Below are 19,078 nucleotides of genomic sequence, written 5' to 3'. Positions count from 1 at the left end.
TTCAGAGTGTGCTGGAGCTTATCCCACCTGACTCTGCCTAAGAGGCAATGTGTACCTTGAACTCCATACTCACATTCGTACCTATGGGCAATTTCAAGTCTTCAATTAACCTACCATACATGTTTGTGGGGATTGGGAGGAAACCGGAGCACGCAGAGAAATCCCTCGCAGGCATGAAGAGAACATGCGAGGCTGGATTTGAACCTCGTTCATCAGAACTGTGAGGCAGATATGCTAACCACTTATCAAAATGTCAATTGATTTAAAAATAAAAATCAAACTTGCAGCTGCGGTCTTCATGAAGAACTCCAGCAATGGAACCCGTGGGGTCTTGTACGCCCCCTTCAGTGAGGCATATTACTCTCTGCCTCACCACATGCTTTTTAATTAGTATTTTTATGCAATAAGCAAACCTCAATATCTAACAAGAATATTTCATATATTAGCCTAACTATGGAAAATGGAGTATGTTGTAAAAGTGACTAAAAATCTTAAATTGAAGATGTGGAGATACAGAAACAGGCCCTTGCAAGCTACAAGCCCCCGAAACCCCGTTAGTGAACGATTCCCTAATCTGTGTTGAGGCCACACTTTGAGTTTTATTTCTTTCTACATATACAATATCCAAATACAAGAGTTTTGACTGAAATCATAGACATTGTTGGACCAAAAAAATCAATTAATTACTTGTGTGTATTGTATTTGTAACCCTGGCTTGAATGCTGTTTGGTTGCATTGTCTCTCATTTTTTATTCAAATAAAAAAAAAAATGGATGGACCCCTTGAATGAAACTAGCAGTTTGTTTTATCTTTAACATTGATATATCGCCGTTTGACACAAAATTGCCACATGAAGTCAATTAGCATCTTGATTTTGTTATGCATTTTCAGCATGACACTTTTTAAAAGGAAAATAACAGTTGAAGGTTGACTGCCGAAAATCTTTTTTTTTTTTTTTTTTTTAATGGAAGGCAATACACTTTGAGAACGTGTTGTGATCCAACTGTGGCCCACCAATAACCTTTTTTCCTCAGCCTGGTAAAAAGGTGTACAAAATTCCGTATGAAATGGATAGGACAAAATGTTCTACCAATAAATAATGGGTGCATTGTGTTGAAGTACAACCACTGTGTAAAATGACTAGAGAACCAGAACATTTCAGTAGATCACAGCTATCCAAACTATGGCGTGTGGGCCATTTGTGGCCACTCTCTCTCTCTCTCTGTGTTTTGGGACCTTGTGACGTTTGCTTGCATTGTTCTACTGTCATTCTAAAGGTGGTTGGCAAAGCAGGAGAAGAGAATAAGAAGTTAATTCTCATCTCTTGTCACGGTTTCCCACCCCACAGCATTTTAAAATGCACCACGGTGCACTGGAGCACTGCATTAGGTGTGTTGGCAGTTATAGTTCTCCACACTGCATCTGTGCGAGTCATTATTTGCTTTCCGGCCAGTGCAACATGTTTAAATAAATAACCATGTAAAAACAAAACTATTATATATATATATATATATACAGTCACTGTGATTTGTCAGGCGGGTATGCGCCCGCTCGCCACCGCACTCGCAGATCTGCACAGTCGAGCACGAAAAATCACGTACGTAAAATTTCTTATGAGTAGAAATACATAGACATTGACAAACGTCACTTATTTTGTGTAGTCTTGACCAATGTTACCTCTTTAGGTGCGCCAGTGCACAATTGCGCACGTCGCACACCCTCAGCGCACATGAAAACGATCCAGCGCAGTGAACCACAGCCTGACGTCTTTGTTTTTCTTTAAATGGAAGCACACGGTCTCTGCTCAGCCTACTTCTACTTCCTAATTTACCTGACACCGCCCCCTCCGTTCTTAAAGGTGTACACTCATAATTACAAACAACACAAACCGTAACTTTATTTTTCAAATGTGAGTGACTATAATATATATATATTTGTGTGTGTGTGTATAGATATATAGATGTTTTTTTAATCTAAATTTAAAACTGGATTCATCATATTGCCGATTTGTCGTATATATGCATTTTTTTGATTAATTGGTGCCTATAAAATCAATTGGAATGTCAAATCAATAAAATAATTAGGAGTAAGGGCTATAAAAGAAGAGCATTTTTTTTTAATTTAAATTATACACAAAAAATCTCATCAGATTGCTGTATTATTCTGGATTTAAATTCAAGGATAGAGATTATCAAAATAAATACCAAGAGTCTGATAATATTAAGTCCACAAAATCAGTTCATGGAGTGTTTTAAGTGGATATCGACGTTTATATGGGGAGAAAAACACAATAACCACATAGATATAAAACTCTGAAGCACCCTGAGGACACAGCGGAAGACTGGCTTTGACCCTAGAGCCGTTGGTGCAAGGACGAGTATCTTGAAAATGAAAAAATGCTTCACTCCTCTACTTTCCATGTAGGCAGCGAGTGTTCAAATCCTACTTAGTGATGGTGTAAATGTTGTCCGTGTGTCTTGCTTGTCTGTGTTTTCGGTCACTGTGACCAGTCCAAGGTGCAGTCTGATGTTCACCTGAAGTCACCTAGGATTTGCTCCCACTCCCGGTGACACTGAACAAGAACAGTTTTAGAGAAAACAGATGATTACGCTGTACGCTGTGTCCTTATTCCTAACTCTGCTCAACCTCCCCAACATATTCTCCTTTATATTTTTTGAATGTCTTACCATCCTTTCATATCTCTTTACCATTGCTAAAAGCGATTATATCCATTCTTTATTCATTCAGGAACAAAGCAGACCCGGAGGGTTACGTCAGGGCCTTTTAATGACTGGCTGTTCATTAATGAGTAGCTCAATAGCAGTGCGGTCAATCTTGTCTGCTGCTTTTGAAACGTTCACATAGGGGAATCAAAATGTCTTCATCGTTCAGGCTACTTCAGATCTCATTAGCTCGCTGATTCATTAGGTTGTTGAGAAAAGCGATTATGGGGGAGAAGTGAAATCATTTGCCTGTGATTAGAACAGTGATCCAAAATATGACATTCATAATGATTTGGCTTCAACGAGCAACAAAAAAGAAACAATAGTCATCATTGTCAGTTTGTTTTTTGAAATAGTGTGGAGAAGAAATCTTGATTCAAATTGTTACAAATAAGGGAGATGTGCAGCGAGTGCGTCTCTCTTCATCGCTGACCATTTTAGCTCATTTCGGGTGTTGCCCAGCAGGGAAGGAAAACAATAAGAGGGAGGGAGTGAGAGAGCGAGAGAGGCCTTTATGTATGTTACATCTTGTAGCATAAGGGATGAAATATGGACGTGTATTGAGCCAAATCCCTGCGATTAGTTGCGAACTAGTCCAGTTAACACCTCACCACTTGCACAAAGTCAGCTGGGGTAGGCTGCGTCTCACCTGCGACCCTAATAACGAGAAGCGCTATCGAAAACATTGATGTAAACGTATCCTTGCTTACTGGTTGTATGCGCTGAGGTTAACTCTCCCTCTCAAAAGCAATATTGACACTACATATTTTCAGCATAATTTTTTTTCATGCCAATTTTAACTGTATTTTGGCTTGCAGGTGTTGATGTGAGGCTGCGCTTGGCAGACAGCGGAGTCGTCTACTCAAGGAAAGATGAGAAAGAGCCGGAGTGTCCTCACAGTGACTCCGAATAATGTAAGCCATTGGGTTATCAGAATCCAATATCATTAACCCTTCCTGAGCGTGCATGTTTGAAATGTGTATTTAAATCAGTAACGCACTAGTTCAACTCAAGGTAAGGGGAAGCAAGCAAGCAAATTTACTTGTATAGCGCATTTCATACGCGAGGTAACTCAACGTGCTTTACATGAGTAATGGCATTTGAAAACAAAGGGATAAAACATTTCAAACTGGAAAAAACAATAAAAATGACAAACAAAATATAAAAGAAAGACAATTAAAACCACATACAGTGCAAGTAATGTGATCAAAGAGTGGCTATATTCTTTAAAGCATGAGAAAAAAGAAGAGTTGTCAACCTGGATTTAAAAACATTCCCACTTGGGGCTGACCTCACCTCTGTTGGCAACTTATTCCATTTGTGTACAGCATAATAGCTAAATGCTGCTTCACCATGTTTGCTTTGGAATCTGCGCTCCACTATTTGACCTGAGTCAATCGGTCTCAGAGCTCTACTGGGTTTGTATTCCGTAAGCATTTCTTTCATCTATTCAGGACCTAAATCATTTAGTGATTTATAGACCTGTAGCAGAACTTTAAAATCTATTCTAAAGCTGACTGGAAGCCAGTGCAAGGATTTATGGATTGGAGTTATATGCTGTGACCGCTTTGTTTTGGTCAGAACGCGAACTTCAGCATTCTGAATGAGCTGCAGCTGTTTAATACTCTTTTTATGGGAGTCCAGTCAGAAGACCATGACAGTCGTCACGTCCCCTTGAGACGGAAGCATGGATGAGCTTTTCCTGGTCTGCTTGCCACTTACAAGACTTCACTCTAGATACGTTCTTCAGATGGTAGAAGGCAGTTTTTGTGATTGATTTGATATGCTTGTTGAAAGTCAGGTCAGAATCAATCAGAACACCAAGGTTTCGGACTTGGTCTTTGGTTTTTAAAGCTAGAGAGTCTAGGTGTTTACTAACAGCAATTGTCTTTTCTTTGTTGCCAAAAACAATTGTCTCAGTTATGTTGTGATTTAGTTGTAGAAAATTTGGGTTCATCCAGTTATTTATCTGTTTTAAACAGTGGCACAATACCTCAATTGAACTGTAGTCATCTGGAGACACTGCTAAATATAACTGTGTGTCATCTGCATTTGAAGAATGAAGGGATGTTTTGTTCTTGTAAATAACTGGCCACTGTGTAAAAAGGTTTGGCTCTTCCCGGCCCACGGAGTGTTGTTAAAATCCTGCCACCATTTATTCCACATGCTGAAACGCACAAGTGTAAAAGAAGAACTAGGGTTATAAACGTTCACAGATAAGAATAGTAAGGAGACGTGATCCCAGTAATGATGTGCAGCATGTCGTAATGGCCGACAACACATCAGTAAGGTAGAAGAACTAAATAATATGGCAGGCAGATGGATAGCTGAGGTCCGGTTCTGTCTGACAGATGTAATGGCAGGAAGTGACTCGATAAGAACAGTGGGTGTGTAGAAGAAGAGCCATCAGGGAGGAGGTGGATTCTAAGGACCAAACGCACAGTTCTGAAAAAGGAAGGACAGAAACAAGAGCAGGATCACTCGTCCATTTCACAATTGCACAGCGAGTTTTCAGATCGAACTCTGCCTGACTGCACGTTTCACTTTGCCACGTTCTGAAAATGTTTTTTGCGTGATTTGAACTTTTTAAATTTCACCAACCATGTCTGTGAGTCTGTTCTTCTGGTGTAATGGTAACTTTAGCGCTTCCTGCTCCATCTTGCTGGTGGCATGAGCAGAGTTCATCTGCTACCAAAATCATCCCCGAAACGCGGTCCAACTCAAACATCTAAAATTTGTTCTGAGACGCTGTTTTTTTTCCTCAAGTGCCAATTGACTTCCAAGTTTTCAGATTTCATCAATGGTTGCAGTGGAAATTTATGAAATTAGGGGGAAAAAAAACTTTAGTGGTTGAACCGTGTAGCTTCACAGGATTCTTTGATGGCCACCGGATATTTGTGTTAATTAAAAAAAAAAAAAAGGATTCAGTTTATTGTGTTCAATACAAAATGTGTTTTTTATGAGCAAATGGGGAAAAAAGAAAACTGTCATTCATTCCATCTAATTTGAGAGAAAACTGCTACGTTGGCATTATATAGAGGACAAAATCATTGATTTAATTGATTATAAGAATTTTATCGTATTCCGCAATGGGGAAAAAAATCCAAGTTGGTCAGGCCTTATTTCATACCACAGTTACGTTACACGCATGCTTACGAATGTCTGTAGTCATGAAAAATTCAGGTTATGAAACGCCTCCTCGGAAAAATATTGTCTCTAGTGACAAAGGAAAATTCAGAATACGAAAGCCAAAAACAGGCGCTGGATTCTTAGCCCCCAAATTCCACCAAACGTAAGCATCCCATATCTTGGTTTTGAAAGTGGCACAATAGAGCTGCTCTCACATTGGCTATCACTGTATTATCTTCCTGGCATCCCATTGGCTAGGAGGCATGTGAATCTTTATCCATTATGCGTTGCGTTCCCATTGGACAGTAGCGTGTCACCGAATCACACGCTAGCGCACATTGGTAAAGAACACTTTTTTTGTTAGTTTTTCATCTTTTTTTTTGCATGTATATTCATCTTTCTTCATCATGGGCTCCAAAAAACCTTCGTGGGATTAAGTTGTGTCCATGCACACGTTCGTACGTAGGATTTCTTTCAGCTATCAAACGTTTGCCTCTTCCTCCGTCCCCCATGATGCCTTTCGCATAGTCGCTCAACGCTACAGTTAAATGAACATAGTTTTTCTTATTCTTTACATGATGTACTTTGGATACTTTTTTTGGAGGAGCCGGGGAGGATCAGGGTTCCAGGAACGGATTAGGCTATTTACAAGTAAAAAGCGCGTCTACTTCTATGAAAGATTCACGTTAGGAAACAACTTCCAGAGCAAATTAATTTCATAAGTAGAGGTATCATTGTATTTGTAAATTTTACAGAGTAATATTCAGCCATCCATTCATTTTCTGAATCATTCATAATCACTAGAATCATTCATAATCATTCGCGGCCGGTGGCGTCGTTAGGCCTATTTTTTGGCAGGTTTCATTCTCAAAATGATACTTGCAGTGACGTCTTGCGAAGTAAGGAAAAATGTTTTCAGTTCTTTTGTAATATTATACATGACCGAGGTTCCAACGCAGAAGTTTCGTGTTGCCTTTGCCATTGAGTTTTGATTATACATTTAGCAGAATTCTGAATTTATGGCCCTATGTCTGTTGGATTTGCAAGGTTCCATGCTATACTGTATCATCATCTTGCCTCCCACAAAATCCTAAATGACTCATCAAATTCACGGATTAGCATATGTTTCATTTTAACGTTGATTCCCTTTAAAAAAAGGAGCTATTGTATTTTTAGGAAAACGTGAGTAGCTTTGTGGCATGTTGTGAGTAGCACCTGTCCACTTGATGCTGCACTCTGCTGTGGTTGTGGGTGTCTAATAATGTTTCTCAAATAGTTTGGAGCAGAGAATGTGGGTGTGCATTACTCAGTCACTCACTTTATCTCCTGATGCAAGTTTGAACATGATGTGCTTTCCAGTCGGTATGAGACACACGTTCTCTTATTTGTTCATTTGTTTTCGTGTCAACTCTCTGTCGGAATGAACGTCTTGTTAAATTGATGAATTAAGATTCAGGGGGACAGCACGGTGGAGAAGCTGTAAAGCGTTGGCCTCACAGTTCTGAGGTCCCAGGTTCAATCCCGGACTTGCCTCTGTGGAGATTGCATGGTCTCCCCGTGCCTGCGTGGGTTTTCTCCGGGCACTCCGGTTTCCTCCCACATCCCAAAAACATGCAACATTAATTGGACATGCTAAATTGTCCCTAGCTGTGAATGTGAGTGCAACTGTTGTCTGTCTCTATGTGCCCCGCGATTGGTTGGCAACCAGTCCAGGGTGTACCCCGCCTCCTGCCTGTTGACAGCTGGGATAGGCTACAGCACTCCCGTGACTCTCGTGAGGATAGGCGGCTAAGTAAATGGATGGATGGAAGATTCAGGGGAAAATGAGGGTTCTCAGCTTCCCAAGGATATTTTCTTTCTCGGCATTGAATGTAGTTGAAAAATGTAAAAATAAATACTATTGATATGACAAACTTTCTCAAGTGCTCCAATTGATTTGAGAGAGAGAGAGAGATGGCCACACATCAAAATAATTATAGATTAAAAACATTCTTCATTTTAATGAGATGAATATTTCTAAGTTGACATTCATTTTATATGTAATTAAAATGTATGTAAAAAATGTATGTAAATGTAGACACAAAAATGCTTCAGAGGTTCATGACCCAGAAAGTGCAACACAGGAATACTGTGGGGGGTAAAAAAAAAAAAAAATGAAATCAAGGCTTGCATCAAGTCGACTCAGGAAGTGCGGTTCATTTCAAATGTGAACCGTAACTCACCGGGAGATATCGCATTACTATATGTTGAATACTAATCATTACCATCATTTGCTGATCTGTGGAGCAAGGGCCTCCCTCGCTTGTGCTTCCTTTTAGATGTAAGTATTAAATCTGCCAAATCTTTCCAGGCTTCCACTTCAATTCTTGCACACACCTACGTTCACTAACTCCACCACACATACACACACAGCCAGACAAGCCATAATTAAACATAACTGAGTCCATATTATTCATATTATCCTTATTCATCAATTTACACTTATATTTTGTACAATTTCAACTTTTAAATTTTCACTACTTTACTGTAATGAGGACAAAATGCTTTGATAATCAAAGATTCTGAGTTGTGCATTGAGTCTTGAATAAAGGTGATATTTGGTTTTCTTCCTGAAAAGAATATCTATGTTATTTCTATTATTATGCATTCACATCATATTCTGTATTTAAATTCCTTTTTCCACAAAGGGAGCTATGAGCATGTTTTGAAGTGACTATTGAAAACCAATCCAAATATAATTGCTGTTTTTGTGATTTCTTTTTTCCCTCTTCTTGTCTTTCTTTGGTGCTCAGCACTTGTAATTACTTTAAAACCTCAGTTATCATGAAGCCAACCACTTGAGCAATAATTCCAATGAATTTCCTATTTAATAATGAGAGCAACTTGCGTGAAACTTGTTGGAGCTTCTAGATCTGCTCTGCATGGCTGTCAGCGTCCTGCTGTGTCCATAGAGCTTGTATTTCTTCTTCTTCTTTTCCTTTCGGCTTGTCCTGTTAGGGGTCGCCATCGTGTGTCATCCTAGATATTTGTTTTGGCACAGTTTTACGCCGGATGCCCTTCCTGACGCAACCCCTCTGCATTTAGCTGGGGAGAGAATCTTACAGCATCTGGTATTCCCAGGCAGTCTCCCATCCAAGTACACTACTAACCAGGTCCAAACCCGCTTAGCTTCCAAGTTGTGACGAGATCGGGCGTTCTCAGGGTAGCGTGGTCGTAAGCCTCATTGAGCTTGTATTTACAAGGCGTAGAGGTAAAACTCAATATCTGGCCATTCTCCAATTTAAAAGCATCAAAGAAGGCAAAGATTGTTTTACCGTAGATTTTTTTTTTTTTTCCCATCCATTTGCCCTTCATTTCTCCTTAATGGTTTTATTCCCTACCATGGCATCCATTTTACTTCCCTCTGGTATGTGCATTTATCTGTCCTAATGATCCAAGTCTGCTTCCCTAACCCGTTTTTTCTCTTGACAAGTCATGGGGATTGATGCTGTATCCACAGCAACAGTAAGACTTCTCAACGAGGCGAACTATGACCTATTGTACCTCTCCGGCGCATCATCGACCGTTGTTTGGAGATACTTGTCATCCTGTGGTCACCCTCTTTTTATTTTATCCTGTCAGCGTGATCCTGATCCTCCAGATTCTCTGCAGTAATCAACAGAAAGTTGAATCATTTTTACCGGATGCAAGTTTCAATGTAAACAATCATTGAGGATATTGAACTTGATCGCTAGATTGGTAGGTAATTAGCGCCCAACTGTGCCTGGAACTGCATTTTTATGAGAATATGCAGCTCCAGGCTGTACTCGTCTCATTGTCATTGTAAAATTAGTTATAGATTACATAAAGACAGAGACAGACCCTTGCCAATACAAGCCTCCCCAACCAGTTAGTGAAAGATTGCAGAATCTGAGGTGAGGCTTTGCGGCTCGCCCACGTCCAGTATTTAAACAGGAAACAGTGAAAAACAGCAACTTGGAATGTTAACTCATTTGCATAACTGGATTAAAAAAGAAAATCATGATAAAACAGCAGAGAATCTAAATTACAAATTAAACAGCCATCCATTTTTCTGAGCCACTTATCCTCACAAGGGTTCTGGGAGTGCTGGAGCCTATCCCGCCTATCTTTGGGTGAGGGGCGGGTACAGTCTCAACTGGTCGCCAGCCAATCGCAGGGCACATAGAAACAAACAACCATTCACAAATGATGTGGCAATGTTATACTATCGTCATCACACGTGAATGATCATGTACAGAAAAATCTATGGACACATGAACAACTTTAACATTATTCAATGTAAATATACTAAATACCCTAAAACCAGCCAATTGAGCAATTATACAGTACAGTATATTGTGGTTGGTTTTAAAAACCGACACATGATATTTGTCTGTTGCAGGTAACAAGCAAGTACAATTGTAGGATTTTTTTCCTCAGGTTTTAGTGTAGCTCACTGCCCTGTAATCACTAGAGAAGGGCACTGAGTAGTTGCTGAACCACGTCTATACATTCAGAACCCAAAACAGAGCAAATTGTAGTCAGATGGACATTTTGAAAGCAGTTACTTGAGGATCATTAATGTGAGATGCTCACAAATTGGACCTTGGCAACAGAGCAAATAGTTCTTCATCAGGGCGTGTTTTGTAAATATTTTATTTGCATGTTTGCAGATCTCGAAAAGATCTATATAATCGCAATGTATTAATAGTGTTCTTTTTTTTTTAATTTGATGACGTACTCGAAGAGACTGTGGGTGTATTGCAACACCCCCACTTTTCACCCTCACACTTTGCACGCTTTACCTGCCACAAGCTTAATTTCCAATCATTCCCTTTAAGTATGTTGCAGGCCATACACACACACACAGGAAAAAAAGGCAGCACATTGCAAATGGCTCCTGGGTCATAGTTTGGATACCTCCGCTTCCATCTTGTTCTAGTTCTTTAGTAATGGATACCACTGTATTACCAAGAAATCCCTATTTTCCTTTGTCGCATTTTGTAGTGTTTCTACTTCCTTTATTCAGTGCAGCATCGTTAAAAACGTCACGATTTTTGCACGGTATTTTCCATGGAAGACGTGGCACTGTAGAAAATGCAACTTTAAGGAAATAGTAAATTAAAGGTGATGTAGATGAACGTGTTTGGAGGGAACCTGTGCATTTGTGTGGTCATGGCACACATTTTGCTCACAACGCCTATTCAGTGAATATTTACATTGTTTCTCAGGACTGACAGTGATGTTGTGTGACTTCAATGTAACCAAACATTTTGGTTGCTTGGGTAGTAAATGTAACCTTATTTACATAACACGGAAACATTTAGGAGAAATGTGTCTGTTCATAGAATTGTTCCTTTGAGAGAATTTGTAATTTGTATCCCAGTGTGTTCCTTACCCTCTTTTACCACCCCCTGGACTATAATGCCACTCAACTATTTGCGCATGTAAAGCAAATAAATACAGCTGAAACAAATGAAATTGTCTTCAGCCAATTCCACTGAATGCACTTTCATGTTCAGCCGTCAGATGAGCCCATTTTATCAAATGTCACATGTTCTGCTCTCCAGAGAAAGTGGGCAATTTATTGTCACAGGCAGGGGGGGATCGAGCTATTTTACGGCCATGAAAAAAAAGATGTAAATAGAAAGAGAGGATTATTGGAATGTTTTGCCGCACAATTTTATTAAGATCCTGTTGCCTTTGCCATTTTTGGAGGACTGTTGTAAGACTACTCTTCACCTTCTTTCCTTCCTTCCTTCCTTGCTTCCTTCCTTCCTTCCTTCCTTCTTTCCTTCTTTCCTTCTTTCCTTCTCACCTAACTCCCTTCCTTCCTTCCTTCCTTCCTTCCTTCCTTCCTTCCTTCCTTCCTTCTTCCTTCCTTCCTTCTATCCTTCCTTCCCTCCTCCCTTCTTTCCTCCTTCCTTCCTTCCTTCCTTCCTTCCTTCCTCCTTCCTTCCTTCCTCCTTCCTTCTCCCTTCTTTCTCTCCTTCCTTCCTTCTCTCCTTCCTTCCTTCCTTGCACACCCTAACCCTACAGTACATGAGATTTCATGTACTGTCAGCGTGTGCATTTGCGAAAACAGGTGTGTGTTTGTACTTAGCGTATGTTTTGATGACTAGGACAGTGCTAATAAATTTGACCACAGGTTATCCACAGCCGCAGATAAACATCTAATTTGATCTAATTCTTATCAGTTTCTTTCGCTCCGCCTTTACTCGACTGTCCAAGCCTCCTTCTCAGAAAGTCCTTCCCCTAAGAGCTCATCCCGCTGTTCGATCTGCCTTTCCCCCTCCATCCGCCTGGCCAACGGCCCATTCCCAGTCGTTTCCTCTTTCCGCCCTCTCAATCCCCCACCCCCAACCCCACCCCCTCCCGATGGAAAGCAGGTGCTGTTTCTCAGCTCATTTCATCATTGCCTCCCTGTTGCTATGTTGCCTTGGTATCAACGTGACAAGTGATTAAGACTTCGGTGGGGATGGCTGAGCCAATGCTTGCCCTGAGCTGTGACAAGGGCACATGTTTTCAAAGAAAGAATGTAATCGGAAGTATATAGTGAAGAAAGTAAGTATTTGAACACCCTGCTATATAAGTTCTCCCACCTAGAAATTATGGAGGAGTCTGAAATTTTCATCATAGGTGCATGTCCACTGTGAGAGAGATAATCTAAAAAGAAAAATCCAGAAATCACAATGTATGATTTTTTTTTTTCAAGATTTATTTGTGTGAAACAGCTGCAAATAAGTATTTAAACACCTGAGAAAACCAATGTTAATATTTAGTACAGTAGCCTTTGTTTGCAATTACAGAGGTCAAAGGTTTCCTGTACTTGTTTGCCAGGTTTGCACGCACTGCAGGAGGGATTTTGGCCCACTCCTCCACACAGATTTTCTCTAGATCAGATTTCTGTGCTGTCACTGAGAAACACGGAGTTTCAGCTCCCTCCAAAGATTTTCTATTAGGTTTAGGTCTGGGGACTGGCTAGGCCACACCAGAACCTTGATATGCTTCTTACGGAGCCACACCTTGGTCTTCCTGGCTGTGTGCTTTGGGTCATTATCATGTTGAAAAACCCAGCCACGACCTATTTTCAGGTCTTTGAGGGTCAGAATTCTAGCTGATAGACAGGTGTTCAAGTACTTATTTTCAGCTGTATCACACAAATAAATCGTTAAAAAAAATCATACATCGTGATTTCTGGATTTTTCTTTTTAGATGATCTCTCTCACAGTGGACATGCACCTACGATGAAAATTTCAGACCTCTCCATGATTTCTAAGTGGGAGAACTTGCAATAAAGCAGGGTGTTCAAATGCTTACTTTCTTCACTGTGTATAAATAATACATACAAAGTATTAGGAATTCAACCAAATGTTATATCATCATGCATGATATTTTCAGGCAACTTGATACTGGATCATTTATCGCAGCGATCTATCACAGCACTCAAGGGTGCCACTGGATCCTGATTGATAATCACTGCACTAGCAATATCATCAATCAGTTACTTGGCCTACTTGTGTAGCCAACATTTATACATTTATTGATTTATCACGTGCATCGCGATGATGTGATTTTTGTAGTGTGATATTATTTAACCAGTGGCCATCAAACAAGAATGAAGTTTACTCTATCTTGTGTTTTTTTTTTTTTTTTTTTGTTTTTTTCTCCGACAGTTCCTTTTCTGTCGGGTCATTTCAACCTGAGAGAAGAGCTAAATGACATGACAGTAGCTGGTCATTGAAGGCGTCTTTTTCAAGGTGTTTCTTCAAATTTAGTGGCAGATGGTTGTTGAGGGATACATGTGAGACTCCTTCACATTTTACACTTTCATCTCCACGTAACTCTCATCTAACAGTTAATGTCACATTGATTTCTTGGCCTTGCGGTCCAGCCGTCATTTCAGAAGCGAGGGCGGGAAATTCTTCGAGGTAAACCAACTTTTTTGAGGAAACAATCATTCTGTCCCTTTCAACTGATTAACCTTGAGTACTAAGGGAACTTATAGTTTTGGGCACTACAGGTTTGCTATGTTAATATATTATGTCCTATGTACATTCACTTGTAACACACATACTGTACACCACAACACATCACACACAAAGTCATGAAAAGAATACAGAAGTACTGAGAGTGTGTGTGTGTGGTGGGGGGGGGGGTGAAAAAGCCACTTCGGGTATAAACAAGAAAAAAGCAAAACAACAACGAAAACAAAAGCAAACCAACAACTATTAGTTCTCAAGTGCGTCTGTACTCTGAAACAAGGCTACAGCGCCCCTTAGTGGGAAGATTTATGATGAACCAATGGAGTATTTTGAGATATCCACAGAGGAAAAAGTTCCACATGAATCCTTTTAGTTTTATTTTGAAACCCAATAAGTGGTTTTTCAGCATTATGTAACCTTTCCCATGGAAAAAAATGGCCTGTTTGCTTGATCTCCCTTTTCAGGATGGCAAAGAGCTGTCAGATTGTTGCCTCAGCGAATCTTTTACATCCCCAACGTGCACGCTGGGTGTCGACCTTCGCAGAGGCCGCAGGCGTTTATCGGGAAACTTGCAGCTGCCGCCATTATCGTGGCGCCAGGGGGAGAGGGCTCGCACGCCTGACGAGGACGTCATGGCCCGACCCACATCTTTACCTTTTGGAGCCCCTCCCAGGATAGATATCACACCGGTTGACCCCGACTGGTGAGTACTTTTGTAGAACTGGAGTGAGTGATGTTGTGTAATGGAACAAAAATGATCCCGTTACCTTATTTAGCTGTGTGTATGTGTGTTGTGTATACATGTGTATGTATAATATGCATAGGTCGAGATTTATGTGTGTATTCTTTCAAGTAAACTGTTCTTGTAATGAAAGCAATGTTGTCTGGCTCTGACAAAAATGTTGCTATGGGGAACTTCATCTTAGGAGGATATTTTTGTTTGCTGCCTCCATCTCTTCAAAGGACCGTGACCATTTTTAGTGAAAGATCCAAAATCCAATCCGGTACACCACAAATCACTCAAATGATGTTTTTTTTTTTCTTTCTGGCGGCACGGTTTATTAGCTGGTAAAGCATTGGCCTCACAGTTTTGAGGACCCGGGTTCGATCTCGGACCCCCCTGTGTGGAGTATGCATGTTCTCCCCGTGCCTGCGTGGGTTTTGTCCGGGCACTCCGGTTTCCTTCCACATCCCAAAAACATGCAACATTAATTGGGACACTCTTAATTCCCCCTGGGTGTGATTGTGAGTGCACCTGTTTGTCTCGATTGGCTGGAAACCAGTTCAGAGTGTACCCCGCCTCCCGCCCGATGACAGTTGGGATAGGTTCCAGGACTCCCGCGACCCTTGTGAGGATAAGCGACTAAGAAAATGGATGGATGTTTTTCCTGAGCTTTTGTGGGATTGCTGTGTCATTTTCATCCACAAGAGGGCAGTGAAAACCTAGGACATATTTTGGCTCACATCATCGGCATCATTAAAAAAAGATGCTCAGTGCCAAAGGAGTTATGACTTGTATATATTCTGTGATACGCTTTAGAACCAACTTATGATGGTTTATTTGGGATTGATGGAACTGTAATATTATCAGGTTGATGAACAGCAGTACAGTATTTGCAAAGGCAGTTTTGAATTGAATGTTTTTTTTTTTTTTTAAATCAAATTTCTCATCCCATCTTATCTTCATCGACTCGGGCATTTTGAGGATCAGATGACACCCCCGTAGCCGCCATCATTTCTTTTGTTAGATCAAGCTCAGTCCAGTTTTTAGTGTTCTCAGCAGGCAAGGTGTGCGTCATTCTCTGGCAGACATTTTGTGTTTACCCTAGTGAGCATCCTCTATTTTCAGAGCCACTGATGTACAGCACATCTCCTTCAGTTCCCTCTGCTGTTAAACGTCTGGGTCAGCAGCACCTCCCTGAACATTGTAAACATCCCAAGCAAACCCTTCTAAGTGCGTCCATGTAACCTGTACAATTTGAGTTCTTGACTCTCCTGCAGAAGTCCTCCTTTTCCACTCTTGTTTATTCAAGGGAGGGGCTGGCACTGTTTTTTGCCAATCATTTATTTCTCCTGCTGATAAACTCAATTGTTCCAAACCGGAGTGTGCTTAGCTCTCCTCGTACGACGGCTTTCGGCTTGTCCCTTTAGGGGTCGCCACTGCGTGTCATCTTTTTCCATCCAAGCCTATCTCGTGCATCCTCCTCTCTAACACCCACTGTCCTCATGTCCTCCCTCACCACATCCATCAACGTTTACTTTGGTCTTCCTCTTGCTCTTTTGCCTGGCAGCTCCATCCTCAGCACCCTTCTACCAATATACTCACTCTCTCGTCTCTGAACATGTTAAAATCCTCTAAGTCTGCTCTTTCCAACCTTGACTCCAAAACATCCAACTTTGGCTGTCCCTCTAATGAACTCATTTCTAGTCCTATCCAACCTGCTCACTCCGAGCGAGAACCTCAGCATCTTCATTTGTGCTACCTCCAGTTCAGCTACCTGTTGTTTCTTCCGTGTCACCGTCTCTAATCCGTACATCATGGCTGGCCTCACCATTGTTTTATAAACTTTGCTGTTGAATTCAAATATTCATGTTAACATGCGGGCCCGGCAATGATTAAAGATGCTGATGTTGCGATGGTGGAGAAGTGCAAATATCTGTGCATGGTATGAGAAAATTAACTTTGTTTTGAACCTCATCTAGCTGTTACCTCCCAAAAGGTTCGGTAAAGATTGTACTAGCTGAGGAAAATGAGAGCTTTCCACGTTTAAACTGAGACGATAACTCTCTCTTTTATCTGCTTTTTTTTATCTGTTGTATTCTTTTGTATTGTTACATAGTTTGGAAACCCGACCTTGTCTAAAGAGAATCTCCTTTGTACTCGTGTCAGAAAAGTCTCAGAAAGTCAGCTGGCCGGGCATGTGTCTATCTATAACAGGCAACTCGTGAGGATTGCTAATGACATTATAAATTGTCATAATCATCCACTCTAAAAATGATTTTGAGCTTTTACCCCCCGGCTGGCTCTGTGGGCTCTTAGGAGGAATACAAAAAGACTCCATGTTTCATTTATTTCCAGCACAATGTTATTTACTTAAAGGCAATTATCCCTTAGGTTGCTCATGTTCTCATTGCACTGCTATTGCTGAAATGGACATCTGTACTTTTTGCCATACAGTACTTGGAAGTACTTTATTATTATTTTGGGTCTGAGATCTGGACTGAGCATTTGTGGCTGATATTCTGTACGAGGAAGTTGTTATCTTTTACTGCTTTTGTTGTGACTTTTAATAGGGTCTCTTTCTCAATGCTGATATTGCCATTGTGTACCTTTTTGTGCGCCTGCTGCAAGTCCAATTTCCGTTGTGGGACAGTAACGTGATGGGGAAAATGTAAAACAAATACACTGAATAAAGATTCAATTAAAATGTACTGTGCATAAAGGTAAAATAAACTGCATGATATATTCTCTCAGAAATACATCCAGACTTTCAGTATAGCCCCAAATTACTCAGAAGAATTCCATCCAAGTTCACTCAGGATGTGTCCTCAGCTTCTGGCATCTATTTGTCAGGCTGTGACAGGCTGACGTGTCCAAAATATGGGTGGGCCAAAAGCTGCATGAAAATCAAATATTTATTAAGGTAACGAGCCTAAAATGACTTCTCAATGAATGATTAAATTCTGCAGGGATTTGGTTTACTTCTAAGTTAATTTTTAAGTCCAGTAATTGCCCATGTTCAAACCGTTAATTAACTATATTCCTTTTATGTGCGTGTGTATACATTATCTATCTATCTATCTATCTATCTATCTATCTATCTATCTATCTATCTATCTATCTATCTATCTATCTATCTATCTATCTATCTATCTATCTATCTATCTATCTATCTATCTATCTATCTATCTATCTATCTATCTATCTATCTATCTATCTATCTATCTATCTATCTATCTATCCATCCATCCATGTTAATATATAATATATAAATGAATATATATGTGCGGGTGTAAATTAAATTAATGTGTGAATGAAGGTAATCCATGGTAATAATAATATTCTGTTGCATTCTGGACACAAACCCCTGAAACAGTAATCATTTTTCCATCCATTTGTCCATCTTTGCCCTCATCTGTCCATCCGTCCACGTATTACACCCTGGACCGGCCACCCGGTGAATTTGTCTTTAATCAATCATAAATGCAGTTCTGGATTAAATGTTTGTGTTCACTAGAACAACGCAAATAAATCTTAAATTTCCCAAGAATAATGTGACCGAGTAACAAAGCTCTTTGAAGCTTTCATCTATATTTGTTCCTCATTTAACTGTTTTCATTCTCACACTTGCTTTCATATTTCCCCCTGAATGTCCTCTGTTGTCTGTGCTTCTCCCTGTTCCCCTCACCCCAATTCTCCCTCTTTTCTCTTTTACCCCACAAACCTTTGTATAGCCATTTATGTCCTCTAATCTGGGCCACAATGCACTATTGTTTGGCCTCCCAAGTGAGAGCTGTAATATGAAAAAGGGAGTTAAAGCAGAGAGGGTGTTATGTAACTGGACACACTCCATCAAGGTCTCTTAAGTAAAGACATCAGTCTGACACATAGACAACCCCCCCACCACCACCCCCCATGCCTCATCACCTGCACCTCGTCCACAGTTAGACATGCAAGATCCACTCCCCGCTGATGAAGTTTGTTTTGCGACGTCTTCCTGAATCACGTCTGCACATGTGCTATAAGAATGGCCAATAGTCAGTCCATTGCACGAGAAAAGCAGTCAAAACAATTATGATGGAGTCATCTTGTGTTTTAAGTGGGTTCATTCAAATGAAAACTATAATGAATCACTTTTTATGTTATATTTGGGGGCCCCTGGAAATCTGACGGTCTCTGCCTGCGTTTGACTAATGTAGGTCGACCGTTGGATATTCCCATGAAAGTCACCTTGATTTAATCAAATTACACCAATCTGTGATGTAGAACGACACACCAGCATCTGTCCCAACAACAACAATAAACAGATTTAATATGGGCTAAATCTCAGGTGTCAAACTCAAGGCCCGGGGGCCAGATCTGGGCCACCGGATGATTTTATGTGGCCCCCGAAGGCAAAGTGTCTGTCAACGTTCATGTTTTTTTTAAATTATTATTTAATCGTTTACTAATGGTTAATGATGGGCATTTCTTCCAAAAAAAAAAAAATCACCCATGAATGAACTATGAAAACTATTCTA

General features: G+C 40.4%; 1 protein-coding gene across 1 annotated transcript in view; it reads left to right on the top strand.

The window, feature by feature from the left end:
* Window positions 1–19,078, top strand: part of pde4ba (phosphodiesterase 4B, cAMP-specific a) — a 148,417-nt gene that overhangs the window by 18,721 nt on the left and 110,618 nt on the right. Inside the window, exons 2-3 of the mRNA XM_061824515.1 lie at window positions 3,542–3,637; window positions 14,302–14,540. Coding sequence (XP_061680499.1) covers window positions 3,596–3,637; window positions 14,302–14,540 — 281 coding nt within the window. The 5' untranslated portion in view covers window positions 3,542–3,595. The remainder of the gene's footprint in view (window positions 1–3,541; window positions 3,638–14,301; window positions 14,541–19,078) is intronic.

The sequence above is a fragment of the Syngnathoides biaculeatus genome, chromosome 7 (genome assembly GCF_019802595.1).
Source record: "Syngnathoides biaculeatus isolate LvHL_M chromosome 7, ASM1980259v1, whole genome shotgun sequence".
NCBI lineage: Eukaryota > Metazoa > Chordata > Actinopteri > Syngnathiformes > Syngnathidae > Syngnathoides > Syngnathoides biaculeatus.
The sequence above is the reverse complement of the archived record's forward strand: the minus strand, read 5'-3'. Positions and strand labels throughout refer to the sequence as shown.